The sequence below is a fragment of the Thermoascus crustaceus genome (assembly GCF_041956765.1).
Source record: "Thermoascus crustaceus strain CBS 181.67 unplaced genomic scaffold VTN00scaffold_2, whole genome shotgun sequence".
Classification (NCBI taxonomy): Eukaryota; Fungi; Ascomycota; class Eurotiomycetes; order Eurotiales; family Thermoascaceae; genus Thermoascus; species Thermoascus crustaceus.
This window is the reverse complement of record NW_027192528.1, coordinates 2,498,554-2,525,760: the sequence shown is the minus strand read 5'-3', so window position 1 is coordinate 2,525,760 and position 27,207 is coordinate 2,498,554. Positions and strand designations below refer to the sequence as shown.

At 51.1% G+C, this 27,207-nt stretch overlaps 12 protein-coding genes across 12 annotated transcripts; 4 read left to right on the top strand and 8 right to left on the bottom strand.

Annotated features, from left to right (window-relative positions):
* Nucleotides 1-896: 896 nt before the first annotated feature.
* On the bottom strand, nt 897-2,188 carry VTN00DRAFT_4447 (uncharacterized protein; the record flags this gene model as incomplete). Its single annotated transcript, XM_069430875.1, has 2 exons — nt 897-1,653; nt 1,734-2,188. 2 exons carry the CDS (start codon nt 2,186-2,188, stop codon nt 897-899), a joined length of 1,212 nt encoding a protein of 403 aa, XP_069289967.1.
* Nucleotides 2,189-3,506: 1,318 nt separating this feature from the next.
* On the bottom strand, nt 3,507-5,675 carry VTN00DRAFT_4446 (uncharacterized protein; the record flags this gene model as incomplete). Its single annotated transcript, XM_069430874.1, has 1 exon — nt 3,507-5,675. The coding sequence occupies one exon, from the start codon at nt 5,673-5,675 to the stop codon at nt 3,507-3,509; it is 2,169 nt and encodes a 722-aa protein (XP_069289966.1).
* A 290-nt stretch (nt 5,676-5,965) lies between these two features.
* On the bottom strand, nt 5,966-6,502 carry VTN00DRAFT_4445 (uncharacterized protein; the record flags this gene model as incomplete). The annotated part of the gene is made up of 1 exon (XM_069430873.1): nt 5,966-6,502. The coding sequence occupies one exon, from the start codon at nt 6,500-6,502 to the stop codon at nt 5,966-5,968; it is 537 nt and encodes a 178-aa protein (XP_069289965.1).
* Nucleotides 6,503-7,235: 733 nt separating this feature from the next.
* On the bottom strand, nt 7,236-7,586 carry VTN00DRAFT_4444 (uncharacterized protein; the record flags this gene model as incomplete). The annotated part of the gene is made up of 2 exons (XM_069430872.1): nt 7,236-7,498; nt 7,562-7,586. The coding sequence occupies 2 exons, from the start codon at nt 7,584-7,586 to the stop codon at nt 7,236-7,238; spliced, it is 288 nt and encodes a 95-aa protein (XP_069289964.1).
* Nucleotides 7,587-8,750: 1,164 nt separating this feature from the next.
* On the bottom strand, nt 8,751-9,211 carry VTN00DRAFT_4443 (uncharacterized protein; the record flags this gene model as incomplete). The annotated part of the gene is made up of 2 exons (XM_069430871.1): nt 8,751-9,097; nt 9,178-9,211. The coding sequence occupies 2 exons, from the start codon at nt 9,209-9,211 to the stop codon at nt 8,751-8,753; spliced, it is 381 nt and encodes a 126-aa protein (XP_069289963.1).
* A 191-nt stretch (nt 9,212-9,402) lies between these two features.
* On the top strand, nt 9,403-10,045 carry VTN00DRAFT_4442 (uncharacterized protein; the record flags this gene model as incomplete). Its single annotated transcript, XM_069430870.1, has 2 exons — nt 9,403-9,452; nt 9,610-10,045. 2 exons carry the CDS (start codon nt 9,403-9,405, stop codon nt 10,043-10,045), a joined length of 486 nt encoding a protein of 161 aa, XP_069289962.1.
* A 33-nt stretch (nt 10,046-10,078) lies between these two features.
* VTN00DRAFT_4441 (uncharacterized protein) lies at nt 10,079-10,926 on the top strand (the record flags this gene model as incomplete). Its single annotated transcript, XM_069430869.1, has 4 exons — nt 10,079-10,108; nt 10,234-10,272; nt 10,404-10,478; nt 10,648-10,926. 4 exons carry the CDS (start codon nt 10,079-10,081, stop codon nt 10,924-10,926), a joined length of 423 nt encoding a protein of 140 aa, XP_069289961.1.
* Nucleotides 10,927-11,781: 855 nt separating this feature from the next.
* Nucleotides 11,782-13,368, bottom strand: VTN00DRAFT_4440 (uncharacterized protein; the record flags this gene model as incomplete). The annotated part of the gene is made up of 5 exons (XM_069430868.1): nt 11,782-12,456; nt 12,533-13,028; nt 13,091-13,112; nt 13,201-13,249; nt 13,303-13,368. 5 exons carry the CDS (start codon nt 13,366-13,368, stop codon nt 11,782-11,784), a joined length of 1,308 nt encoding a protein of 435 aa, XP_069289960.1.
* Nucleotides 13,369-14,416: 1,048 nt separating this feature from the next.
* On the top strand, nt 14,417-16,228 carry VTN00DRAFT_4439 (uncharacterized protein; the record flags this gene model as incomplete). Its single annotated transcript, XM_069430866.1, has 1 exon — nt 14,417-16,228. One exon carries the CDS (start codon nt 14,417-14,419, stop codon nt 16,226-16,228), a length of 1,812 nt encoding a protein of 603 aa, XP_069289959.1.
* A 446-nt stretch (nt 16,229-16,674) lies between these two features.
* Nucleotides 16,675-17,936, bottom strand: VTN00DRAFT_4438 (uncharacterized protein; the record flags this gene model as incomplete). Its single annotated transcript, XM_069430865.1, has 3 exons — nt 16,675-17,357; nt 17,595-17,849; nt 17,918-17,936. 3 exons carry the CDS (start codon nt 17,934-17,936, stop codon nt 16,675-16,677), a joined length of 957 nt encoding a protein of 318 aa, XP_069289958.1.
* A 421-nt stretch (nt 17,937-18,357) lies between these two features.
* On the top strand, nt 18,358-20,671 carry VTN00DRAFT_4437 (uncharacterized protein; the record flags this gene model as incomplete). The annotated part of the gene is made up of 8 exons (XM_069430864.1): nt 18,358-18,665; nt 18,737-18,963; nt 19,044-19,230; nt 19,282-19,825; nt 19,879-19,917; nt 19,969-20,037; nt 20,096-20,358; nt 20,470-20,671. The coding sequence occupies 8 exons, from the start codon at nt 18,358-18,360 to the stop codon at nt 20,669-20,671; spliced, it is 1,839 nt and encodes a 612-aa protein (XP_069289957.1).
* A 1,061-nt stretch (nt 20,672-21,732) lies between these two features.
* On the bottom strand, nt 21,733-26,599 carry VTN00DRAFT_4436 (uncharacterized protein; the record flags this gene model as incomplete). Its single annotated transcript, XM_069430863.1, has 10 exons — nt 21,733-22,767; nt 22,848-23,109; nt 23,192-23,213; nt 24,504-24,544; nt 24,682-24,760; nt 24,823-24,895; nt 24,978-25,424; nt 25,487-25,710; nt 25,782-25,956; nt 26,213-26,599. 10 exons carry the CDS (start codon nt 26,597-26,599, stop codon nt 21,733-21,735), a joined length of 2,745 nt encoding a protein of 914 aa, XP_069289956.1.
* Nucleotides 26,600-27,207: the final 608 nt, after the last annotated feature.

Genomic DNA, 27,207 nt, shown 5'->3' with positions numbered 1-27,207 from the left:
GAGAGAGAGAGAGGAGATATCAAAACGGTTATATACTAGGGTAAAGATAGGAAAAGTAAAAAAAAATGTATGTGTGCATGACGCGGTACTGCGCAAAAGACTTCCTCAAGTCTATGTTAGGTAGGTACTTAGGTAGGCAGGCAGGCAGTCATAGACCTTAGGCACTTAACTTCTACACACCCAGACTACGTGGTATATCCGTAAGAGACGAACTCTCCATCTAATTCAGAAAGAAAGTGGGAATTAGTTACGCCGTGTTGACGGAGACGATGTGAAGTATTTATCAGATCCATGGGAAGATAGATACCCTACCATACACTACTGTACAAATTAGGTAACTGCCGCTGCTACTAGGTGGGAAGGATAGGGTGGAGGTTCCAGCATTTACTTATTGCCTATCCTATCGTGAATAGTTACTGTAATGGATTAAGTGTAGGCTAGAGTGTCCTGTACATGAACGCCGATGGTTTGAGTTGACAACTACCCGCCCTAGGTAAGCTGTTTGGTTGGTTGACAGATAGAGATAGATAGGAAAAGAAAAGCATAATTGATTAAACAGCTCAGATATGCCACTCACTCATGTCTTCGAAGATGCACACATTCTGAACCAGTGTTTGTCTTCATCTTCTTTTCCTAGCTTCCAATCGATTATTCAGTTCTCAAACTAGTACAGTACAGTGGGTATGTGATCAATCGACACAACGACAAAGAACTTCAAAAAACATCATGGGTAAAGTGCATAGAGTTACATGCAGCAAGTAATGCCAGACATATTACATGAGCAGACAAAGACGCCAGAACTGCACTGCAGTGTAATGAGCAGTTCACGACCAGAAAAGCAGAAAAGAAAAAACAAAGAAACCTTCATTTATCCTTCCCCGCTTTTACTCTCCCTTTCATTCCCGTTTCCTGCTCTTCTGGTCCTTCTTCGCGTACGCGCTCTCGTTTCCTCTCTTGCGCTTCTTGGAATCCCCATCTCCACCAGCCTCTTCCTCTTCCTTCCCCTCCCTCTCATTCTTCTCTACAGCCGCATGCTGCTGCTCCTGCGCAAATGCGTCCGGCAGCATCGGTTCGTCGCGCTTGCCAAAATATCCGGAGACGTCGATATGGCCGAGCACGTAGGCGACCTTCTCGATGTCCGTGAGGGAGAAGATGCGTTTTTCGTCTTCGTCGGAACTGTCGGGTTTTGCGGCCCTGTTGAGCCGAGTCTGGAGGGCGTGGACGGCGTTCCAGAGTTGCTGGTATTCGCGCAAGTTGTATTTCAGCTTGAGTTCGTTGGTGCGGCGCTTGCGTTTTGAGAGTTGCTTCTTTGGGTCGCCGTCATCATCGTTGTCTTCCTGTCCAGCAGACGGGTAGTCGTCGGGACAGAGCCAGAGGTACAGCTCGTCACTGTAGAAGGGGACTTCGTTCTTCTCACGGCTGTCAGGGTCAGAGGTCGCGACAGACAGGATGAGAGAGGCAGTCGCGGTGCCCACGCCGCGCAGCGGGCCCATCAGGATCTCCAGGCTTTCCTTGGGGAATGCGTCGTCGGGTGATGTCGATGGGTCAATGGTCGGGATGGATGTGATTGCGTCGGCGGTGGTCTTGCGGACCAGGGGGCCTTGGTTCGTCTTGATCATGCCGACGAGGGTCGGGCGGTAGGTGCCGTGTTTTCTGTAGCAGTATTAGAATAAGCCTTGCTATGCAGACTGCAAAGGTAGATTATTAGAACACAAGCGAGTGAGGAAACATACAGCTTCCACTCCATCAAATTCACCAAATCCTCCTTCTCCAAAAACGTCCCGGGGAGCTTCTTCTTCGACACTGTCTTCTCAGTCTCCTTGCTCTTCTCAACCGTCCTTCCATCCTCCATCCATTCCTTCTTCGCCCGCTCACTCAGCACCCTGGGGAGCTTCTCGAACCGCCACTCATCCAGCTGCAGAAATGCTTCGATGTCCCTATTCATCTTCTCCTCATCTATTCGGACGCCCGTGTCATCGCTACCGCCCGTGGTGGCGTTGCGCGCCTTCTTGGTGACTTTGGGGCGGGATTTGACGATGAGTTTTCCCCTGTAGACTTCGCGGACAGTGGTGGGGTAGCAGGAGAGGAGTTTGGAGAATGTGGAGCGCGATATTTCAGACGGGGCAAATGAGTTTGAGGGGGAGGTATCGTTGTCCGCGGAGGAGATGAAGTCCCTTCTGGCTGACATGTTTGCTTGTTGGTTGGGGGGGGGGGGGGAATTTCATCAATCCCGGATGAAATATTTTGGTCCTGGGATACGGTTGGTAATAATTCACAGAAAGCTATGGCAAGAAAAGATAGTGATGGAAGCTTCGACAAGCACTTGCAGGGTATCATAAAACGAAAAGCAGATATGGATATGTACAGCACAAATTCAGAAAAACGCAACAACCCCAAGATGCCTTCGGAAGACCAAACCATCTAAACAAGGAGAATCCTCACAGATCCAAAATTCTCAATTCCTAGAAATCTCACTAACTAGGGTTAGGTACCTAGGTACGTACCTATGTAGTAGGCAGCAAGGGCGGAGAACGGAAAACCATAAGGAGCAGCGAAACTGCGAACCAACCGTAAGAAAACACACACCCGGAAAGTCAAGTCGCAAGGTGACACCTCTGTATCGTACAAAGGGGTGAGAAATTAATTGACTAGCATTTAGCTACTTGCGTTCGGTCGAAGTTGCGGACTTTATTCTTGGGGGCAATAAATAGGATAGGTACCTACCTAAAGAGCGAAAAGGGTTCTCAAGATCCAGGCAGGGTGAGAAGTGAAGTTCGCGCGGACCAATCAGAACGCGCGTTGGTCACCCCTAAACGTATCTGATCATGACAATGTTGAGACTGATCTCAAATCTCATCCATACACGGCAGTATTATGATTTGATAAGTTTACATATGATCCCTGCGCGACGTTTTAGTCTCTCAGTTTATCGATTTCACAAGTAATGTAAGTGGGTTGCTGTCAACCTGCCATGGGACAGCTCTACAGTATCGAACAGTTCTCTGACGTAGAAGGTATTCTTTCCTCATCTCTACCTAAGTATCTGCAAACTTTATGCATAAAATAGCTCATTAAAAGGGGAGTATCAGATACATGATAATAATAAGTAAGGTGATGATGTATGTTGAAGCCCCCCGAAAGATAGGAGTGCAAAAGGAGCGTAACACCCATTCCAGGTGAAAAACATTCCGCTCCCAACGAGACGATGAGAAGCAGACATTCCCAGCCTAGCCCAGCTAAATCTCATAAGAATCCCAGACCCTACCTAAACCCAGAGTAACCGAACCGAACCCAGTCCAAACAGTAACTTGACCAGCAAAAGCCATGTCCCGAAACCCCGGATATATCCCTAACAGAAAGAAGTGCCATACACGGGAGAAGTGAGGTCAAAAAAATTACAAGAAATGGGTGCCTGTCTCCACCACCCTGATAAAAACGCAATCACAAACCATCTCAAACACTCATCTCACTGAACTCGTGACGCACGTGAACAGCGGACACAATCATTAATGTTGCTTCCTGCCCGCGTCCTTTTTAGTCTTCGTTGGTGTAGTGTCCGGATGCGCAAAACTGACACGCCTCTCGTCCTTGCCACGATTTAGAGGAATGACAGAAGCACTGACAACGCGGTCTTTCTTCCTTCCATTACCTCGTTTTAAGGACTTCGCAAGCGGCGTCACATGGCGTTTGGCAGGGCTGGCTAATCCCGGGTCCGTCTTGCTCTCTGTGGTCGTCGTAGTCGACGTGGCAGTACCCTCGTCATCCTCCACCTCGATGTGGTCGAAGTTTTCGTCATCATTGCCCGCCTCGGAAGAGCTGGGACTGGGGCTCCCGGAGTCCGAAGGTGCTTCGTACTCATCATCGTCGCTGACGAGACTGGGAGCTTGGTTGGACTCCACAGTATCAGGACTCAGGTTCGCAGAGGCATCGATAATGCCGTCCACGTCCCGTGAATCATCTACCTGAGATGATACTGGTGCAGTCGGTGTTGTAGCGTATGGTGACGTATATGGAACGGCTGGAGCTTGGGTAATGACCTCCAGAGGGCGGGGTTTATTACCTGCCTTGTCGTGGCCTTTCCGACTATTTGGCCGCTGCGAGGAAGTTTGCGACACTGTGGTACGCACCGGCTGTCTTCCGCCTCTAACACTAAGCTGCGGACGGTCATGGCTCGTACAAACGCCGGTATCCGCTGCTTCCTCGCTAGACTCTTCCTCGGAAGAGTACGCGTCGATATCGACAGTGGTTTTGGCATCTCCGACGATCTGACTTAGGTCAAGACCAATGCCTCTCTGTTGCATCAATGACGATAGATGTGGGGTGTCCGGTGACGCTGTGAAAGATGAGTTGGGTACGACGGGAGTGGTCAACTTCAGCCTCTTCGGCCCACGATCCGATGCAGGCGTGTCCGCTGGCGACGGGTCCTTGCTGGGTCGCTTTGGGGTCTGTCCGTCAGATGGAGGTGGAGGCGGCTGTAAATTCGCCTTGGACGCTGATTCCACCATGTGCGCGGAGCGGATCAAGGGGTGGACGTAACCAGCACCGGCACCATTAGATGAATCATTGTTGCCGCCGATTATCATGCCAGCTTCATCGACCTCCACGGGTTCTCCAGATGCGACCGCAGCAGCGTCGTGGCTGGCGAAATTTCGATTATGCGCAATGCGACAATGATTGATGAAGCCCTGAGTGCTGGAGAAATTGTCTCTTCGACAGTCGAGGCAGACCAATTTCACAAGCTGCCCATCTGACTTCCGCCTGATAATCATTGGGCCCGCCTTGTCCTTGGGCTGGGGATAGCCACTGGACAACGCTTGTAGCTTGGAGCCCGCACTGCCTCTCTGAGACCGTGACTTGCCAGCCACGTACCCGGTTTCACCCAGGCTCGCACGGGTAGTCCGTCCATCGAAAGGTGCCTGGCCCAAAGAGGCACCGTTATCAACTTCTCCTCCATCGAAGCGGGGGTCCGGGATCAGCCATTTGGCGTAGTGTCGCGTATACGGACCGTCAGTAACACCCCACGGTGCAGGGGAGAGCGGAGCCCGACCATTTCCAGGTGGGAAAACCGCCGCTCCTGTACCTTCGCTAACGGATTGTGAGATTCCCGCGACCGTCGATCCGGGGTAGGGAATCTCCGCACACCGACGCAGCTGTTCCAGAGCAACCTGGCACTTCGCAATCTCTTGATCGATCAGACGTAACTCGTTGTGCTTTAGAAGCACCTCAAGACTCAGCTGCGCTTCGATCGTCTGACGCAGCTTGTCAATGTCCATCTTGGGTGGCGCGGTTGCCTGGCTAGCGGCTTGCGGCTTCTGAGGATGATCTGCGGCGCTACCGTCCATGGGAGGATGCGACGCCGCAACCTGCTGGGAATTAGGAACCGGGGAGTTATCTGCAGAGCCATCCGCTGGGCTCCCAGCAGATGCACCGTTCTGATTGTTTACCTCCAAAGAAATTCCATTATTTGAGTTGTCCAGGCGCAGCTTTGTCTTCGCCTGCCCCTCCATGGAAGCTTCCCATTCATTGGAGCCTGCGCGTTTGCGCTTGGGCTTGTGAAGGGCAGAGCCGTCCAGGACGGACGATCTGCACTGTTGCGGCGCAGCCAGCATTTTCAAATCCTCCGCCATCACCTTATTTCCCCCGATTGCAGAGGACCACGGCAGCAGTCGAAACATGCCATGCGAGATGTTGTCCAGACGCTCACAGATCGAGGGGATGCCGGAAACGCCGCCAAAGATATGCGAGGGCGCCAGTTTATCTCTCCGAGGGGAGAATGTGCGCGCACATCAGGGGTATCTATCTCGCGGATTGCGACCACGCCTGGTGGATCAAGCGAACGTAGCTGCCGATTCGAACGTCGCCTGCGACAGAACGTTGAGGACGCGAGAAGAGGGAAGGGAGGCGAAAAAGGGGAGAGAAGCCTTGAGGAAGGCCTAGCAATGACCAGGTTCCTAAGGCGGGGGAGCTAAGGAGCGACGAGAAGGGTAGTCGGCGCGATTAGGTAGAGATAGCCGGGGGAGGGACCGATAGCGACGGCGAAACACGGATCCGACGACTGCGGTTCACATGCAGTCGTGGAAACGGCGATATCGATATTCAGGGAGTCCCACGGCTGCAGCAAGGCGTCGCGGGGAGGAGGCCCAGTCGTGTCTGGTTGTTTGTTTGCCCCGGTGGCGAAGAAGGAGAAGCGGGTTGACGTCCTTCCAGGGACGGTCGGGGGGGGAGGTGTAAGATCGAGACAGAAAGGCGGACCAGAGTTCGGGGAAGGTGGCTTAAGCGCGCGGCGAGGGGGACGGAGACACGAGAGGCCGCGAAGGAATGGGAACTGCAGGCTAAGTCCGAGTCGCGAAGAAGGAGGATTCCAAGGGACAGAGAGAGAGGTGCAACAAGTTAACGGGAGACGTGGTGCAGGAGAGGACCGCAGGCTGGCGTCGCAGAAGGTGACAAGGAAAGGGGGACGAGAGTCAGGAATGCTTGTCGGGACAGGCCAGCGGTGATGCATGCCGGTGGGGACGCCAGGAGGATGATGCGATCATGGGTCGAGCGATCGCGAGGCCTGGGCCCGCTTCGCGCGCCGTGGCGCTGCGCCTCTGATCTGGTCGAGCTCTACGGACACGCCCCTCCTGGACGCGCTGCGGAGGCGTAACGAAGTGATCCGATGCGCAGAACTTCTTCAGAAAATCAGAAGAATAGAACTAAAAAAAAAAAAAAAGAACACCAGATATCGCTTTCATCCACATCCAGCCAGATCGCAGACGATGCCAACGCGTCGGACCCGGGGCTCACTAGCGCACGCCAGGACCCATGATGGACTCTTGTCTTTCTTTCTCTCTCCGCAGTGGGTGGGGAGCGTCCAGGATTCGAGACTGCACACCTCCGTCATGGAGAACTGCACCCCGTACACCGACACCTGGCAACCTCGACGGTACCTCGGATGCGCTCGGGTCGGCCATAGACCCTTGGCAGGTCGCAAGAGAACAGACATCGCCCGTCTGAGCAGGTAAATGGACAAGTTTTGAAGAGGTCCGGCGCTGTGTCTCCCCAGGTCTCGGAGAGAGACGGCTGAGCGCCCGACTCCCCATTGCGCGTCCCGTACCATACACCGTATCCCGTACATCCTAAAGAGGTATCAGGCTTGTTCACCACAGGTATCACTATCAGGTATCAGACCCTTAACTAAGGCCTAGGCACAGAGCACCTCAGCGTCTTTGCGCCCACGGACGGCCTCCGCTTGGTCAACACCCAACAGGAGCGGGCGCCATTTGAAGTGGTGTGTGGAGAGCCTGGCCGCCGCTAGATTGATTGTTCGTCCTTCTGTTTTCTTTCTGCCTTGCGGCTCGCCCGCCGGAGGATCTGGCAGGACTGGGCCCAAGTTCCAACCTGAGGAACCCTCCGGTTCCCAACACCCCCAGCTTGGTGGTCGTATCACCAACGTCGACCTCGGACCTCTTGTTCTGGCACGCACCCCCATCGCACCCATGGCCACAGCCACTGCTACCTAATCGTTATCAATAATGCCTGAACGGTTCTGATTCTTGCAAGGCTAGTCGCCATTACCTACAGGCTACACCTCCATTCTGCTGCATCTCCGATGTCGTGTACGGGAATACTCCGTATAAAGACGGGCGCAGAGTACGCCGTATAGGTTGTCTCAGGGCAAAACAAGACAGAGATCCCAGCTCCCTTGCCCGCTTCCTGCATACCCAGCCCAGTTTTTCCTTCCCGATCGACATTTGTGGTAACCAGAGGCCCCGTCCAAACTGATGTTCCTTATCTCTTGCTTCTCGTTAGGCATCTCCTTTATCAATCTTCTACGCGATGCGACGTGCATAACTTTCTAGACGCCTTCTAGCCCTGTTCCTTTTAGGTAAACACTGTTGATCTGTGCACCCTTCCAAGTTCCTCCCGTAGTCCGTCTACGTAATTAATTCATCGGCTTTCTTTTATTCCGTTCTAAATAAATTAAATTTGTCCCTGCAGGGGAAAAAAAAATTTTTTTCTAGGTGATAGAAAAATTCTTAGACCATCTTCTTGATTCTAACTGCATGTGCTCCAGACTAACTACAAGAAAGAGCTTGAAACGGCCTGACAGTACACCTACCTGCCCCTGTTTGTTTCGCGGTTCTCCGCAACCTTACCTCATTCCCTCCAAGATGGAGAGAATGTGATCAATCGATCCCATTATTTCGGTTTTTATCTATCAGCCGCAGCCACGGCTCACGGGAAGAACCTGCATATTCTCTCTTCCAAGTTCCGTAGGGTGCACAGTTCTCCTGCCTATCTAGGAATCTCATCACGTGTAAACAGTGGAGAGTGACCCAGTAGTGGGAACATGCGGTGTGGAATGGTAGAAACAGAAGGCAATAATATCAAAGAATAGATACACATTTACTGCAGCAATATGTGGCCCGTCAAAGATTTCAAACATATCCCAAAATAGCTATCTCAAAGATTTCGTACGGGAGAGACATTTTTCTTTTTTTTTCGTTCTCGTTGCACGACTTGATCGGCGCCAGCCCCCGATAGGTAGATATATCAGAGCTCCATGTAACTCCAAGCAGCAAAGGATTCAAGCGGAAAACGCCCAGAGGTATTATACAACGTCAAGAAAAATCGTAGTCCGTAATGGCCATTCGTTCCTCCGCTTCTCGTGTACCCGTAGCAATATGACCACCACACCATCACCATCACTACCAATCCGAACCAGAGGCAATTCGAAATGCGAATAAATGAAGATGACGAAAACGCAATCACGACTTCCCACCATCCTGGATCCTCAGCACAAAGTTCACCACCACAGCCGCCAGCAGCGACACCGCCAGCAACGTCGGACCGAAGCGGTCGTCGAACCCGCCCTGGCCGCGCTGCCGGATACTCCGCGCGCGCCAGTGGAAGGTAACGAGGGCGTAGACCATGGCGCCCATGGCGATCAGGGTGAAGAGGCCGGCGGAGATGCGACCGATGCGGTCGCCGAAGTTGAGAAGCCCGATGGCCAGACCGCCCAGGATGACGGTGAAATTGAGCCAGGAGAGGAAGGTGCGCTCGTTGGCGAAGAAGACCTTGGGCTCAACACGTGTGGGGAGGGCTATGCGTTTGCCTGTTGTTTCGTCAAGCGGCTTTTGTCAGTTGGGAAAACTTATATCGAGTACAGGTGGCTGGGATGGGCGATATACGGACCTGGGGCGGTTTGAAGAAGCGGTTGGCTCGACATGGTGATGGATAAAGATATTATCGTTGAAAGAAAGACAAATTGATTGCCTCTTGGATAGAGAAAGACGGTATTGTCGTGCTACCGAGGGTGAGATGGGATGGATGGGAACCGAATAAGCTCGAGCTCGAACAAGCTTCCGGACCAAAGGATAATAGCTCAATGCGATGAAGAGATTGGATAATTCCTGATCAATGTTATTAAGCCAAAAGGAAATCTTCAAAGGCACGGGACAGGAGTGCCCGTGAGCCGAGTGAAGTTGAAGGAGACCGGGATGAGCTGAAGAGCTAGTCATCCCTAGCTTCACCCCGCTGGTGAAGGACGAAGACACCAGGCGACATACTGCCGCTCACTACCGCTCTGGAAGCTCTATCACGTGGATCCTTCGTCATCGATCCCAGGCGGGATTTTCAGTTTTCCCGGCGACGGCGCGCTATACTCGGCGAGGACAAGCAACGATCGCCGTCCACGGATGGACCGCCGGCAGCCGGCTCCACCCACGCGGCCGGCGCTGGATCGAGCTCGACGGCGAGCAAAGTCTCAAACAATCTGGCTTCCCCAGAGGACAGCGTTGAATTGACCCTCGCGTGTCCTGCCCAGCAAGCTGCAGTCCTGTTGTGTCATACCTTTATTTCCAGGTATCCCTTCGGGAGTCCTTCCTCTCGACATTCTCACCCTATATTCTACCTGTCTCCGCCAGTGGTCCGCACTCCTCGATCTCGAGTCTTGACGTCTACCCCGAGACCCCCGCATTTACGACAACGTGCCACCGTCTCCACTGGACATACGTGCACTGTCGAGGACATCAGACGGAATACCGCACTTGTTCAATACTGATTAGAAAGCACAAGACCAGGGAGGAAGATCGTAATGGCAGTTGAAACCACACCGGCCTCTTCTGTAAGTATTCGCTCCTGGAGTTGCCCTTCCCCCTGGATATTGATATCATCCCCGTTTTGCACGTCATCAAAACGATCCGCCCTTCCGTATACACATATTGGCTAACGACTATTTTCAAATCACAGCCTGTTCCCATCGCAGAACTTACAAAGATCGCAACGGAGGTGCGTCTCTTTGAGCTCTTCTACCCGTCGTTGCGTCACGATCTCTCGTCGACCCTGCCATTCAAGCGGGATACTTCCCTTTACATGATTTTGCGAGATAGTAGCCTGGGTTTCTAACTTGACGAGAGCAGGCCTGCGATACCGCACTGCAAGGCACCGAGGGATACGACCACACCAAGGTCGGATCATGGAACTCACTGATCATTGTACGTGCTCACTCCTACACACAAACTAACACACACCCATAAATCTCCATGAAGAGGGAGGAACAGAAGATCCTCCGCAGAGCTTCCCTCCACCACCTATGGAAAAAGAAAAAGTTCGGACCAATAACTAACAAAAAAAACCACCACCCTTGGTGATACAATATTTTAGAACCACATTCTCAAAGCCCTCATCGCCGCCACCGAGCCCTCCACCCCCTCCACTCCCCCGCCCTACCGCTTCACCGTCAACAGCACCATCGTGCAGCAGGGCGTCTTCGACAAGAAGAACGACGGAGTCGTTACCGACGTCGGCAAGCGCGGGATGCACTCTGCCTCGGGCGCCTTCTGGGACGTCAACCGCGACGGCATGTGGACATTCAAGTACCCCGGCGGGGAGGAACGGGGGCTGGACGTCGTCGTGAGCGTGACTTGGTTTGCGATGGGTTAGATAGAGATCGGATAGGGTCCTGACTGACAGATGGGGGGAACTACTCTTCACTACCCTTACTATGTAGCTATTCCTCTTTTCTTTGACTCTTTTTTTGGTTTTGGTGTGGCATAGATTCACTTGATGTTGCCGAAGTTTTTTCCTTGTTTTGTTAGATATAAATTGCGGTTTGCTTCTTCCTTGAGCTTGTTTTTCTGTGTATAATCAAAAGGCCTTTGGTGATTGGAGAAAACATCATACCTACCTAGCTAGATTTTCGAGTTCTACTTATATGCTTGTTGTTATATGTACAACGGTCAATGCAAAAGCTGTATCTGGAAATTGCGTTGGGCACAATCGATTGCAGATTCTACCAATCCAACCACGTTACGAACTGTTGATACGCGTACAACGGATACGAGGAAGCAGATTTTAAGAAATTTGATCTCATTCTGAGTGACAACCCTCAAGAGGGTGGCCACTTTCTGTGCAAAGTAGAAACCTAAAAAAAACCTGCAAGAGACATCAACCGACCCAACTCCCAGTCCAGTCCAGCAAGACAGGAATCCGATACCAAGGCGCCGTGCTAGTTTCATTTAGATCCATTTTGCAGACCCTTAAGGAGAAAAGTACATGCATGAAGTTCCATTTCGATTAGAGAATTAGAAAGAAAAAAGACAGAAGCTCGTCATGTTCATGTCGTAAGAAAGTAAGGAAAAGAAAATTAAGAAAATCGTCGCTCGTGACAAGACAGACAAGGCGAGACGGGAAAAAAGCCAGACAGACAGACAGCCAGTCGCGAGACCATCTGTCTGAGTCCGGCCTTTTTTTCTTTTTTTCTTTTTACATCAAGTCCAAGTCCAAGTCAGGTCAAACTTAGCGAGGTTCAGAGTAATCATTGAGTGCGACGCAGACCGCACCACGGTGGTGTCCACTGTACTGACGGATGATCTGGGCCGAGGAGAGTTCCCAGAGACGCGCGTAGTGATCACTGCACACGGTAACGAGGTAGGCCGAGTCGGCGGAGAAAGCACAGTCCCAGACCCAGCGCTGGTGGTTGGAGAGCGTGGCCTCGAGGTATAGAGCACCAGTGTTCGGGTCCATTGGCGGGCCGTCTGGGACAGAGAAGTTCGAGGGAACTTGATCGCCAGAGGCTTGAGTGGTATTCGGAGCGAACACGGCAAAACCAGCAGCGTTGTTGATATCCTTAGCGCTGGCCTGCTGACCGGCGGGCACATTGGCGTTGCTTGGGGTCTCTGCTCCGCCGGCTGCGGGAGTTGCAGTACCGTTGGCCTCGGCGTCCTCCTTGCCCTTGAGTTTGGCGTTTGCAGCCGCCGCAGCCGCCGCGGCCGCAGCTTCTTTGGCTTTAGGGTAGTCAGGATCCAAGTTCCAGACCTTGGCAGTGTGATCAGCGGAACAGGTCGCAAGATGCTTGACATCTGGTGAGAGTAGAAGACGAGTGAGGTAGTCCTTGTGTGCCTGGAACATGGCAATAGGAACGATGCGAGTGATTTCCGTGTCTTGGATCATACGCCAAATGTAGACGTTCCCCTGTTGCAGAGAGAGAGAAGTCAGCCCACAATTATTCAAAAGGTCACAGCTCTCGAATAAGGATGGGTCCAAGTACCTTCTTGTTGCCTGCACAGAGCAACGACCCATCACTGGCAACACTAACACTGTGGATTGCCACGTCGTCTTCTGGGATCAGCTGGTGAGTGCACACGCTCTCACCGAGATCCCAAACGCGCACAGTGCCAGCACGGTCGCCACTAATGAGCTCTCCTTGATTCGGATGAATGACGACGTCGTTCACCGGGGACTTGTGTACGTAGTTGCGCTGAAGACTGCCAGTACGCGTGTCCCAGACCTTGACAGTTCCGTCCTCGGAACTGGTCACCATCCACTTGCCCTCACAATGGAAGGCTACCCCGGTAACATTGTTGGTGTGACCCTCAAAGGTCATCAACGGGTTGGGGTTGGTGCTCTTGATATCGTAGAGCTTCACATTGGTGTGCCCGGCTGCCGCGAGGAATCGCTTGTCAGGAGTGATACACAGGCGATTGACCTGCGAATCAGGGTGCTGGATCGTACGGGAGCAAATCCCAGAAAGGGCCTCCCAAAAGCTGTATTCGACGCGTCAGTGAGCACTGCTCGTCGCTACGAAGCTTGTTTTCAGATCACCTACCGGATGGTATGATCATACCCCGCTGCGAATTGCGAGAACGCGTGTCAGCTCAGCACTTCAAAGAGAGCTCTAGAAGCCGTAAAGGGAGTTTAGGAATCAGAAACACGTACCAGTGCACAAGATGACGCTCATGTTGCCGCCAAATGCTTCCTTGGGAGGCTTGAGAGTCGCGTCAGGAACGGAGCAGGTGTTTGAAGATGGAGAGACTGTACCTTCTCGGCGGGTCCAGTGGTTGAGGAGGCGCCACTGGCTGCTGGTTCTGCCGCTTGTTCAGCCATGGTTAGTGGGGTTTTTAGCTGCTGAGCACGTGAGAAGGCGGTGGACAAGGCGGTGAAAGACTGAGGAGGTGAGAAAGGAAGGCGGTGAGACTGTGGGGGAACTTAAATCCGAGACCGGCCGTGAATGTGGCTCCGCTGCCTAGATGCTACACCAAGCCCTTTGCCTACAAGAAGACACTGAAGCCCGCCTGGAACGTTCATCAACAATCACAGGCAGCGTCCACTGGAGGTCCCCCTGAGACTCCCTCCTTCTCCACTTTACTCTTCACTCCACTGCTTTCCCAGAGCTCCCAGAGCCTCAGGCCTGGTGGGAGTTTTTCACTTGCAAGGAACAGAAGGCAAATCTCTTATACTCAAATGGAATGGCTCATTGTCTGATACCATTGTTCGAGTTTCCCCTGGCCCGGGGCGAGTTCATCGTCCTTTGTCTGTTCTACATCCTTCAACTCCCTCTTCTTCCTCTGTCCTAACACCTCTCTCCCCAAAATCTGCAGTCTCGAGAGCTCTCGCAGCGCCACTGTCCGTTCTATCTCCCGCAATTCTTTCCGTCTCTTTTCCAACACATATCTACCCCTTCCCATTCAAAAGGGCTCAGCCTCGATAGCTGCACACCGTACGCTACTGTCAGTCTGTCTCCTTCAATTCCGTCCCCTTCTTGACACACCTCTATCCCTCTCCGAAAGCTACGCCACCGTGGTCTGCGAGTCTTCTTCATCTGTTCTATATCTCCTTCAATTGCCCTTTCTTCTCTTCTCGAACACATATCTACCACTGTCCCTCCCTGAAAGTCTCGGGTCTCGATAGTTGCTCTCAGGACGCCAGTGTTATTCGGAGTCTTCATCTCTTGTCGACCCTACACCCTTCCAACTTCTTCTACCTCTTTTGCAATACCTTTCTGCTTCTCTATCACCGCGGCAGCTTCAGTCTTGGGCAGTCAGCCTTCGTATACCACCGTGATTTCGACGAAACCGTTATTTGTGTAACGAGTCGACGCGACTGTCTTCTCGATCATCCTCATTTTCAGTCAACCTTGACTCTCCTTGTCGGGATGGATGGAAGTGTGGCTGAAGGTATTTCTAGCTCGCTCCAGGAACACCCTTCCTTACCCTTTGACCCATTGGGATACCCGGTTCTCGGACATGCGTCCGATCTTGAACCTGGTTCCTCTGGTCATCTTGGCAATGATCTGGGGCTTACACTTTCCCCCGGATCTCAACAGGAGTTCCAGCACAGCGGCCTCTTTAACGAGCGCCCTTTTGACGATGCTGTCCGTCAATACCACAACGACTCGACATATTGGACCGAAGAGGAGCATGAACCCCGCGAGGCCTCTGTCAATGGAGAGCTTTCCGCAACTTCTACAGACCAACCTGACTGTGACCACGAATCTCGCAAGAGATCCAGAGATTCTGCCTTCGCTGACGAGACCGATCCTTCTGCTCCTTTGAAGAAACGGCTGACGGAACTACCAAGTCCTCTCAACATTCCCTCCACCAAATATCTCTCTCCCTACTCTCCAGATTCCTTTCAGCAAGCTAACAATGAGGGAAATGCTCCCAGCACCCATAATGGTGCCGTCTCGGAGAGAGCAGAGTCTCCAGATTCCCTCTTCGAAGAGCCAACGTCTCCAAACTCTCTCTTTGACGAGCCGATGTCCCCAAAGACTTCTACGGGCATGTCCGCGGCTGAACAGCATACCGGAAGTCCGTCAACCGATAACAGAACTACCGAGGAACATACTGAGCCGCGTTCAACCAGCGACATTACGAGGGAACGGTTTGCTCTCAGCCAAGAGGACCTCGAAGAAGCAAAGACCCGAGAAATCTTTCAAGGATTCCGACAGCAGCCGCAGTATCTGTCGCCTTTTCCTGTCTATGGTGGCGCTCTCGGCTATCTTCCTTCCACGCCAAACGCCCACCTCAAATGTGTCGAAGTCACAAGTGACGTGCGTCTCAACGAAGAAATCGCGTTCCTCCGGCGTAGGATCCAAGCTCTCACTCGATATCAAAGGGCCTGGGAACAATGGACAACTGTGGATCCCAACACCGGGAAGACGAAGGAACAGCTACTCAGCGAGAGTAACGCACAACTCAAGCGCCTGCTCACCCTGCAAGAGAAAAAGAGCAATGATCTGAAGAAAGAGGCCGAAGCCTGGAAGTGGCAGGCCGAAGCGTGGCAGCAACGATGCCGAGACCTCTCAATTATGTACAACAACCTGCTCTATGACTTCCAGCTCCGTGTCCAGGCGGGAGCGGGGCACAACTTGCCAACAGCTGCCCCGCACCCCATGGGGGTTCAAGCGCAGCCTACGCCAGCTGCGAACTGGATGCCTGCTACGCAACCTACGGGCATCCAAACTGGCTCGATGCCGGCGGCAAGATCTGTGCCCCCATCTCAGCCTCAGCCTCAAGCAGCTGTGACATCAGCGCTGAGCCCTGTCACGATCGACCTCACCTCCGATGAAGGAAGTGAGGTGGGGCTCGCCCGTCCATCGTCTCCCGTCGACAACACGGCGGTGGAGCTGCGCCAGTCGTTCCAGAAAAAGAATTACGACTGGCTGGGGGATAGGAACCACATGCGAAGTGGCTACAAGCCACAGCCAGAATATCCCCCTTACTGGCGCGAAGTCCAGAGTCGACGCTGCTCCTCCCCGAGCAACAGTCGCCGTAACTCCAGCAGCTCCGCCAGGCCAGGCAGCGCCGGTTCGCCCCCGTCTGTTCTGCTCGAGACTGACACGTCTAACAGCACTCCGTTCCCGGCCATAGCAGAGCAGACCGAAAACGATGGGGACACCGGCTGTGACGACGATGACGACGACCTGGCGCGGATGCTGGAAGAAGAGCTCGCAGGGGGTCCTTAGATGCCCCTAAGTTGGTTGTATTACCTCTGCATGGTCAAGCCTCCTGGAGGACGTGGTTGCTATTATTTGAGAGAGCAAGCTCTACACTTTGCTGGCGTCTATCTTTCGACTATATGAGATACCCATATCATGTTTGTGCTGTGTTTTCATTTCTCTCTTGTTATATTCACTTGCTGTATACCTGTTGATCGGGTACTTTCATTTGCTTTTTTGTAATGCATTTATCAGTTGATCTGATTTTCTCGGTGCTGGCCACCGAGAATGAAGGGGTTGTATATGCATAGATAGATAGAGACCCTCCAGCGATGGTGCGGCCAGCAGATGCAGAGCTTGGTTCTCTTCTTATTTCATGTATGTATAGATAGACGATGTGTATAGACGCGAATGCATGTAATGCACTGCTTGATTCATATTGTGAGTCACTGAATAAATCTTGCAAACCAGTCTCAAAGCAACCCCTTCTGGATAGCCGCTTCAGCGTTAAGGATTGAAGACCCCGCTGCACCGACGGTTGTATTGTGGCTCAAAGCCACAAACCGAAGATCAAAGTGACCATCTTCCCTCCCTGCTCTGATGCGTCCCACGCTCACTGCAAAACCGCCTTCCAGGTCCCTGTCCAGTCGAGGTTGCGGTCTATCAGCCTCCTCAAAGACGACAATTGCGCGTCTCGGCGCAGATGGGCAACCTAATCGTTGAACTTCCGACGTGTAGTTTCGAAGAGCAGCTTTGACCTGCTCGGCACTGGGAGGAGGCCGTCTTTCGAACCTTAGGGACACATAGACCATGTGTCCGTCACTGACGCCCACTCTGGTACATGTGGCGTCTAGATTGAGAGTGTCATGTTCCTTGACAGTAAGATCCCCATCATCATCATTGACAGTAGCCAAAGAGCCAAGTATTTTCCGCGCCTCAGGTTCCAGTTTATCCTCCTCCCCGGAAATATATGGAATGACGTTATCCACAATATCCATCGTGCTGACGCCCGGGTATCCAGCGCCGCTGAGAGCCTGCTCCGTGAAGACCTCGACGTCCGAGACGCGACCGAATTCGGCTTGGAGCGCCACGATGGGAAGACGACACCGACGACGGCGCAGTTGGAGTTGCAGACGAGGAAACCTCTTCCTTTGTCCTGAATGTTGAATTTGAGACGTTGGTGGGGGACTATGTCCAGGTGGGATATGTTCACTGTCGGTACTACTAGAGGTATGAGAGGATTTCTTCTGTGGTTTTTGGAATTCGAGAAGACGGGGATTCCGGCGTGGAGGAATTCAAGCTCTGGTAAGAGTAAGAGAAGTAAAGTAAGCTACACCATAACTATTTACTTAATTTTTATCTGGGAAGAAAGGATAGAGTATACCTATCTCACCAGCAACACTGCTATCAAGCGCAGAAAAGACCAAATCAAGATCAAGGTCCTCGAAATGTTTCGCCTTGCATTCTCGAACGACAATCCCAGCCGAGTTTGACGGGATCGGAGACGTCTGCTTCCATGTCACGACGTCTTTGTATGGCTTTCCAGCAGATCGTGCAGACGCCCCGAGGGCTATCAATTCCAGCTGGGGATGGTCCTCAAGGAGTAGGGTAAACCGCTGCCCTACTGAGCCTGTTGCGCCTAGGACGGCTGCAATGAGAGGTCAGCATTGTCTGCAATATGTTTAATTAAGTCAGAAAGATAGGTGTCAAACGTACCGCAGCGCTTCTTGGTCATTTTTGTTTATTGATTGCTAATGTACTGTATGTACTATGAAGTAGGTAATAGTGGTTTAGTACTTCGGTCAATTGGTATAGTATGGAAATCACGGCAGGGTGGACTGAATCGAAGTATGTGCAGATAAATAAATTAATATTATGCGAAATATGATGACATATAATATTTTAATTGAGGAAATCATAGCCAGAAATTAGCATTTCATAATTGTATAACCATCACCAAGTATACTAAGTAGTACCTGGAATCTTAGCAAAGTCCGGGGCCGACCATACTCCGACGCTTCTTTAGCATGTGTTTTATCTTGACTTCCCATACCATTTTTCATCACACAACGTCAGAACACCCTGACGATCATCATTATCTGACTGTGGAACGTATCTGAGTGGCCTGATGCATCGTCTCTGCGGATGATCGTCGGATGTGCATGGGACGGGGATGTCTCGGCCAGTGGTGTAACGCCCCCGCGAGACTTTTATCAGCAGCGGGATTTAAAGCGTCTTCCCGACGGGATTTGGTCCGGGCCCCGGATCCCTACAAAGACGCCGAATGCCTCTTCCCAACCGGCGTCTCCACACATTCATCGGTCGATTCCAGTAGGTCCAGCTGGATGATGGCGTCGGTCTCGTCGAGTGAACACCGGTCTCAAAGCTCTACGCCGCCTTTGCGCGCCGCCCAACCGCGGCGCAAGTTCAGCAAGCCTCCTGTTAAGCTTGCTTGCCTCTCTTGGTACGTTCTGAGTGAGGCAGGCGGTTAAGAAAAAAAGAACATATAGGTAGATGATGCTAATATCCTCGCAGTCGCGCATTGCGCACTCGTTGCGATGGCCAGGAACGGTGTGCCAATTGCATCTCTAGAGGCGCCACATGCTGCTATACTCCCAGCAGACGCGGGGGCCCCCGCATCTACAAGAGGAAGGCCAAGAATGCTACCGCTGTGACGCAGCAGAATGAACCCAAAGGCGAAAAGTCAAATGAGAAGAATATTAGCCTTGACCAGTCGGCTGATCTGAATTTCACCGAGGATGGTACGCAGTTACTTTTGATTGTCGGGAGCAGTTGAAGCATCCCAAGTCCTGCTGCTGACTGATAATCTTTGATCCTATAGCATGGTTCAACCAGCTCGTCGGTCTGAGTGATCCAGGGGCTGGCCTCTGCAATATTGAGATGCCGATCGCAGAGATAGAGAACATCTTTGATTCGATATTCGCTCCCCAGAAAGAAGAAAAGGAATTGTCCGGCGTGACACCCGCCCTTACAGATGCGGTTCAGATATATGGAAGTGACCAAGACATGTGAGAATGCCCATACTCATAATTTCGACCAATACTAAAGTATAGGGACAGATTGGATGCGTACTACGTGTTTATCCACCCCTACTATCCCATCCTGCCACCTCCCGAGCGCCTTCCAGTCGTTAACCGTCCCCTTACAGCGGACAGGAATTCATCATTTGAGCCATCCACCCCCCTGAGTCTTGCTATTTCAGCTCTATTAGTGCTTATCCCGCACCCTCAAGAGCCGAATCCCTCAAGGCTCGACTACGTAAGACTGAGACGCGATTATGCGCAATCTTTCGCTCAGTCCGCTCTCGAGGCTATTGAAGTAGACTCTGAGCTGCTGCACTCTAGCAATGACCCTTCTAATGCTCTCTCTGAAGGTGCACCTGAGTTCAGTCGAGAACCCTTTCACCCAAAGGTTCCCGTAAGCTTGGAGAGTGTCCTCGCTCTTACCTTGCTCAGTGTCTATGAATATGCCCAGCGCGGGAATATGGCCAAAATGCGAAATCGAGCGGGCCAGGCTCTGACAGCTGCAATGAGTATGTCGTTGCACGACGCGACGGAGAACGATGAGTTTACGGAGGCCAGAAGAAGAGCCTGGTGGATGACGGTGAGTCTTTCCTACTAACAATGTAGTGTTTTACCATATCTGACGCAAACTAGTATGTAACAGTATGTCAAGGCTCCATTGTCAGCAACACGGTAGGTGATAGAATAGTAAGCATCCAGGACTAGGCCGCTAATCTCTCATAGCCAGCCGTCTTCGATGTGTACGATCGTCGGTTTGTGACGCCCCATCCCACATTCATCTCAGATTTCGAGGTAGGGTCTCTATTCTCTTCTCGTTAGACATTTTGTAGACTAAAGCGTCTCGATATAGGGATGGACCTTCTTTATACAAGCTCAACAAACAATCCTAGCTGCTACCAAGTTTGTACATGATCTCGATAAAGCCTTGAAGTCTTGGTCGGATATGTCGTGGATACCCCAGAGAATGCTAGAGCTGGATAATCAGATCGAAACCCTCCTTTCTCAGAAAGGACCACAATCGTTGTCTCAGGTCTCGGCTATGGCCCCTGTGGATGCTGCAGAAGCTGTGGTTGCCAGATCGATAAGGTCGATTGCTGAAATCAAACTACACAGGTAAGGCAGCATGTCCATTATGGAATGGTGCCAATCTCATGATATCCCAGTGCGAGAATAAAAACGCATCGGTTTTGCGCCTTTTCTGATATTCCTATATTCCTGAAAAAGCATTGCGATCTGCGTGCCGCCGGCGAACCTGCAGCCAAGGACAAATGCCCCTGTCGAGGGCTCCTTGGATCTCTGCCTTCCTCCAGCTCAACTGCAATCCCGTCACCACCTGACTATACCTCCTTATCGGCCGCGGATCTCGGCCTTCGCTTCTCCTTCTCATCTCACGCCTCTTCGAAGATCTGTCTCCACTCCGCCTTAAACATCGTCTCTTTGCTCGAGAATCTACCCTATCCAAATCCAAACAATATCATCTCATACACAACTCCCCCTCGCCTCTCTGAAATGTCTCCGGTTGAGATCCCGCGGACGATGCCAACATTTGCCTGCTGTGCGGTGCAAAGCAGCTACGCATTACTTATGCTATGCTTTAAAGCCCGCACACTACACGAAAGGGACACCAACAATTCTTTTGCATTTGCTGGTGGTGATGGTGAAAGCCTTTTACTCACGGGGTTTATGAACGATATGTACCAGAGTCTGCAGCTTATCATCAAGTCGCTGGCGAACTATTCCATTGCTTTTGAGGCCTTGCAGGGAATGAGAGGTATTTCCAGCGGTCTCCGGTTAATTTATTTTTCGAACATCTGCTAACTTCTGCAGATGAAATCTCGCAGGTCGTGGGACGAACTTTCTCCTGAAAATTCTGAAGTTTACGGATGTGGTCAGGCTCACAGGCCACCTTATGTATTATGCCGCTCATATCTTTGGAAATATGATATATCCCAGAGATGCCAATCCTTTACTTCTTTTTAACGATACTAGGGATAGGGTAAAATAACTCTTCACTCAAGATTCGAGACAGAAGGTGGAAGATGTCCACTCAAACACGTTATTCATTGTTCACGGAACAGATATACCAACGGATTGTGAGTAACGTTGACGAAATTGATATGAGTATTTATAACGAGCCAAGTTATGAGAGGAATCATTTATGCTATCTAGACTGAAATAATCTACTTATCAGCTACCGGTGAAATTGACTGACATAGAAGGACCACGTTGAAACTGACATTCCATTCGGAATCGTGAAACTCTAGAAAGAGTGCACAAGAGTGGAAACGAAAGCTATCTGACCTTCAAATTCTCAAGTGCAGCTAGCTCAAAGCGATAGTAACTCCCCTTTAGGTCAGAACATCCGTTATCAATACTAAACATACCTCACTGTACTACTGAAAAGAAATCAGATCAACAAGCTGCTAACTAACATCAAAAATCATACCCAATATATACTAAAGAGAGAAAAAATATATGTCAACAGATTTAATTCTTAGCAGGCTTCAACCCGGCCCGCTCAAACGCCTGCTCGAAATCGTGGATGATATCGCTAATATGCTCCAATCCCAGACTGACTCTGATCAGATCCGGCGTCACGCCCGCCTGGATCTTCTCCTCGTCCGGCAGCTGCTGGTGCGTAGTCCGCCAAGGGTGGATGATCAGGGTCTTCGCGTCACCGACGTTGGCCAGGTGGCTGCACAGCTTGAGGTTGTCGACGACGGCGGACACCTGCTCGATGGTACCCGCGACGCCAAAGGTCAGGACACCGCCGAAGCCGTTCTTGAGCACCTTCTTGGCGAGCTCGTGGTCCGGGTGCGACTCGAGACCCGGATACAGCACCCAGTTCACGAGCGGGTGCTTCTCGAGGTACCGCGCGAAAGCGAGGGCGTTGCTGGCGGTGCGCTCGCCGCGCAGCGGGAGCGTCTCCAAACCCTGGAGGAAAAGCCACGAGTTGAAGGGCGACATGCAGGGGCCCAGGTCACGCATGGCGTCCATCCGCAGCTTCGCGGCCAGCGCCTTGTTCCTGTAGGTATCCCAAAACTTCATCCCGTGGTATCCCTCCGCGGGCTCGGTGAACTCGGGAAACTTCCCGCTGGCGGACCAGTCGAAGTTGCCTCCGTCGATGACGATGCCGCCCATGCTGGTGCCGTGGCCTCCGATCCACTTGGTGCACGAGTGCGTGACGATATTCGCACCCAGGGAAATGGGCCGGCAGAGGTAACCGCCCATGCCGAAGGTGTTGTCGACGATCAGGGGAATGCCCGCCGCGTGGGCGACGTCCGCGATGGCCTTGATGTCCGGGACGTTGTGCTTCGGGTTGCCGATCGTCTCGATGTACACGGCGCGGGTGTTCTCATCGATGGCGGCCGCGATGGCGGCGGGGTCCTGGCCCTCGACCCATTTCACTTTGATGTTGAACTTGTTGAGGTAGACACGGAACTGGTTGTAGGTGCCGCCGTAGAGCCAGGTCGTGCTGACGAAGTTCTTGCCGGGGCCCATGATGGAGGTGATGGCCATGAACTGGGAACAGATACATCATTAGCCATCAATCCCGGATTACTCGATAATGAGAAATACATGAGCAGGGAAGGGAAACTCACCTGAGCAGCATGTCCAGAAGCAGTCGCAACAGCACCGACTCCTCCCTCGAGCATGCTCATTCTCGTCTCGAAGACGGCATTGGTCGGGTTGCCCATACGGGTGTAGACATAGCCATCTTTGGACCAGGCAAACTTGCTCGCACCGTCCGCGGCGTCAGTGAAGTTGTACGAGCAGGTCTGGTACAGAGGCAGAGCTCGGGAGCCGTTCGTCGGGTCGGGCTCTTGACCTCCGTGGACACTTATTGTCTCCCATTCTGGGGGCCTGGATGAATGACCGTCAGTCAGTACTGACTTTTTATTTGAAGGGACAAGCAATTGTTGATGTTCGAGAAGAACGAACTCACTTGGTGACGTTCAACAGACTTCCTGGGATAGGCATTGTGGTTGGTATTGATGTATACAAATTAAACAAAGATCAAAAGTTGAAATGAAGTATATAGATTCAACGAAGCTCAGAAGGTCACGATCGAGACACCAAAAACCTTTAACTGAGAGAATTATTGAACTCCAATTCCTCGAACACAGAGTATCTCACCCCCATAAATATACCCTTCCAGCACCATCATCTACACGTCCCGGAAAGACATGGGAAGCACAAAACCCACACCGACCTAATCCAATTCCAACCCCCTCCCCCTCTCTCCTCTCAGATCTCTCTTACCAACATATCCCAGCTCTCCAGCCCCTCCATGAAAAAGCAAATCCCTATCACTTGCGATATCGCAGCATCCTTGTCTCATATCTCCCTGGAAACGGAGAGATAGATGCATGTATCGTACGACAATGAGTTCAAATGTGGTGCCATATGCATAGTTGAAGTGTTGATAGTGGAGCAAACCCCGGGACAAATCCCGGTATTATCAGATAGGACTCCACAACAACAACGACAACAATGAGAATATGCCGAGAAAGGTCCGCACCGGATCATGCGGGGAATGGCGTAATTAGTTGCTCAAGGGCAAATAAGCTTCGTCTTATCGTGTACTTCTTTTTATCTGCAGCGAATCATCGATTTTCATGTCGCCGTTTGTGGATGTGGCGGTTTCGATCGAGTGGAGTTGAACTTAGGTATTTGCTAGCATGTTTAGACTTTGGGGACTAACTGACGGATGCGCCGGCTTCTCGGGAGTCGAAGCTTAGATTTTTAGGGCCACATGAAAAGGCCCTATTTATAGGGAGCCTTGCGGAGTATACAGCCCTGTTAGGCTAGGGAATTAGTAAGTAGTAGGTATTGTACGTAATAGCTACTGTGTACTTCCAAATCCCTCGCTGAGAATTACTTAGAGAGCATGAAAACTGAGTATCAGAGAGAAGAAGATGAGTTATATGAGTTTTGTGCAACATACGTAATCTCATGACTCCATTCTTGAGAGGTATAAGGGCTTATGGAGCGTAATTTGTGTCGTCTGGGTATGTTTGTAGCACCATGTACGTAATGGATCGAGATGAGTACAATTTTGCCACAGGCAATCCCGTATGTAGGAAATCATTGCCTATATGCTTGTCGTCTTCCTTCAACGTATTTGTTCTGACGTCTTGTGAAGGGAGCTCGGGCTCAGAAAAGCCAGGGTCCTGTTGAATAGTTCTATGAGCACATTCCTTATAAAGAAATTTATAGTGACTATAGTAAGGATCAGGTAGAGGACGGAAACAAACCTCTAATCCCATTCTTTCCCGTAAGCCCTGTATGTTGCACGCTAGATGGGATATTGAGAATCTGACTATGTATAAAATCAATCGCCTGGAATACGTGTGATTCTTTTATAACGAATCTGTAGCCAAAAAGAGTCAGCTATATGCAACAGTGCAAGTAGATGAAGAACAGGAAACCCACGAAATATTGATCTCGCTAGCTCCTTGACTGATGAGGTAAATGTTGATGCCGGCTTCAGCAAGGGTTGTGAATATCTCTCCTGAGAGGGGCCATCAGAGATTTCCTTTTTGCTTTTACCAGGGGATACTTATGTATACTCACCTGCTATACCGACCATATTTCGCATTCTCTGGCCTATAACTGATACTATGGACATTTTCTCCGTGACTGTGACCTGGACAGATCAACTGTTAACCTGCTAATCCCAAGCTTGGGAAATAGCTTTCACCTGTTTACTACAAAGAGAAGGAACTCACATTACCCAAAGATTCCAAGCTCGACGCAATATCATCCAAACTCGCTGCTCCAGCCTCCATATGAACAGCAAAGCTAACCGACTGCTCGCTCGTGCACATAAGATCCGGGATAACCTTCAACGAAGCCAAACGGCTCAAGATCTCAGATAAATGCTCATACTTGTTGGTGGTCGTCCCGCTGGGCAGAAAATTGATCAGTGCAACTTCCGTCTTACTAGTAATGGCTGTTGGAGTCCTTCTGGATAATGTCTGGTCGTCTTCTCCTTCGTAGCCATGAGCGTCCATAAAAGCTCTTCGATCAGGGGAAAGGCGCCTTGTTGTGCTCCCATGTGATGTCTTCTCCGACGGATATATCATAGAGCCAGGACCTCCTGGGCGCTTAACGTTCTTTATACGCAGCGGAATGTTGGCACTTTGGAGGTGTTTCATCGTCAGGGGATGGATAACCTAGATTATAACAGCGTTTAGTACCGTAGAAAACCCAAGAGAAAGATTATATAATTACCCACCTCACTACCGTAAAAGGTCAGCTCCATGGCCTCCTCAGGTGTCACTGTTGCAAGTAATCTTGCCGATGGCACCTTCGAAGGATCGGCTGTAAATATACCATCGACCTCCTTCCAGATCTGAAGTTCATGAGCGTCGACACCGACTGCACACATAGCTGCACATAGGTCGGAATAACCGCGTCCAACTGTCCTGATGAGAGAATACGGCATCATGCCGAAAAACCCTAGAATGCCATTGAAGTTAGGATGTTGCCTTCTATGGATAGACAAATGGGATGAATTAGCAGGTACATACCAGTGATAACAGGGATTTTGCCAATATTATCGAGAAGGATTTTCCCAAGTCTCCTCGAAAGACCATTGTAGAACTCAGGCCCCAGCTTATCGTAGGCCTCCCTTTGCTTTTGTATGTCATCACTATATGTCTCACTGACGAGATCGTCAAGAATGACGAGGGCTGTATCAAATTCCTAAGCGATCATAAATATCAATATTTCTCAGTAGACAATGCACAATTCAGTATGTGTACAGTTAGGAAGCATATACTCACTTTGCTAGATAAAGATGCTGCAACAATCCTCGCAGATAACTTTTCCCCAACGCTCATAACTCGATCTCTCGAACGCTCAGATAGCTCCCCAACCGTCTGTCCCTCTATTAATTAGTATGAAACATAAAAGATACTAGCAAAGAAAGGAACACAATGTTCTTTCCTGTCCCACATACCTGTGCCGCATGAAGGAACACCCGCACCGCCTCGCAATCCGCCACAATATCACGTTCCAGTCCCTCTAACAGCTCCTCGGAGCCATTTCCACCAAGTGCCAACCTTGCAGCATCCAAATGCTGAGAAATCAACAGATCGATAACACCGTCCAGTGCTCTCGTCGCAGAAGGCTCCCTCGATTCGGCCAACGAAGCCGCCTGTAACAGCATACTCGTACTCCCTGAGGCCTTGTCACGGCCTGACCGCGCCGAACAGACGACCGCGACATTGTACTTCTGGGATAGGTAGCTCGGGATGATTTCGCCCGTGATGGTATCTAGCAGCTTTCCCACGCTGGTGCCGCCGAATTTCTGGACGATCCAGGGTAGAGTGGCTGGCATGTTCATGGGGATAAGGGAGATTAGATCAGTAGTAATCTGTAAGTTAAGTAAGGTAGGTAGTACCGATCCCGTCAGTAGGTACTGTTGCAGTAAGACTAGGTTAGGTAGGTACTACCAGCCAAGACTTGCTCGTCCTCCTTCCCACTCTGTTATGTACACAAATTGCGTCTTATATAACCCAGTCCAGTCTATTAGGTTCCATTTATTTAAGATCATCCAAGTGACACCCATCATCTATCCGGCACGGTCCGTTATAGTCCGGATGAGATGACCGTCGTTGATGGCGACATAAGCCGGGCTCTGCTTTGCTCGGCATGTAAGTTCTGTACCACACATCTGTGCTACATGTCGGGTAAATAATAACCTGAAGTCAGCCTTGTCGTCAAGTCAAGACTCCTTATCAACTCTGTAAGGTTGGAAGGTATGAGATAACTCGGGATCTGCACGTCGTAGTGTAGGTAACAATACGGGATCTGTTCTGTTCGGGCTATAGGATCTCCACGGGACATGCCTCACTCTTATCAAGTTGGTGGCAAGAACATGCTTAAACTTGATTTATCACCATATGATCTGCGGAAGGGTGTTCCGAATGCACTCTGGTCCAGTGGCTTAGG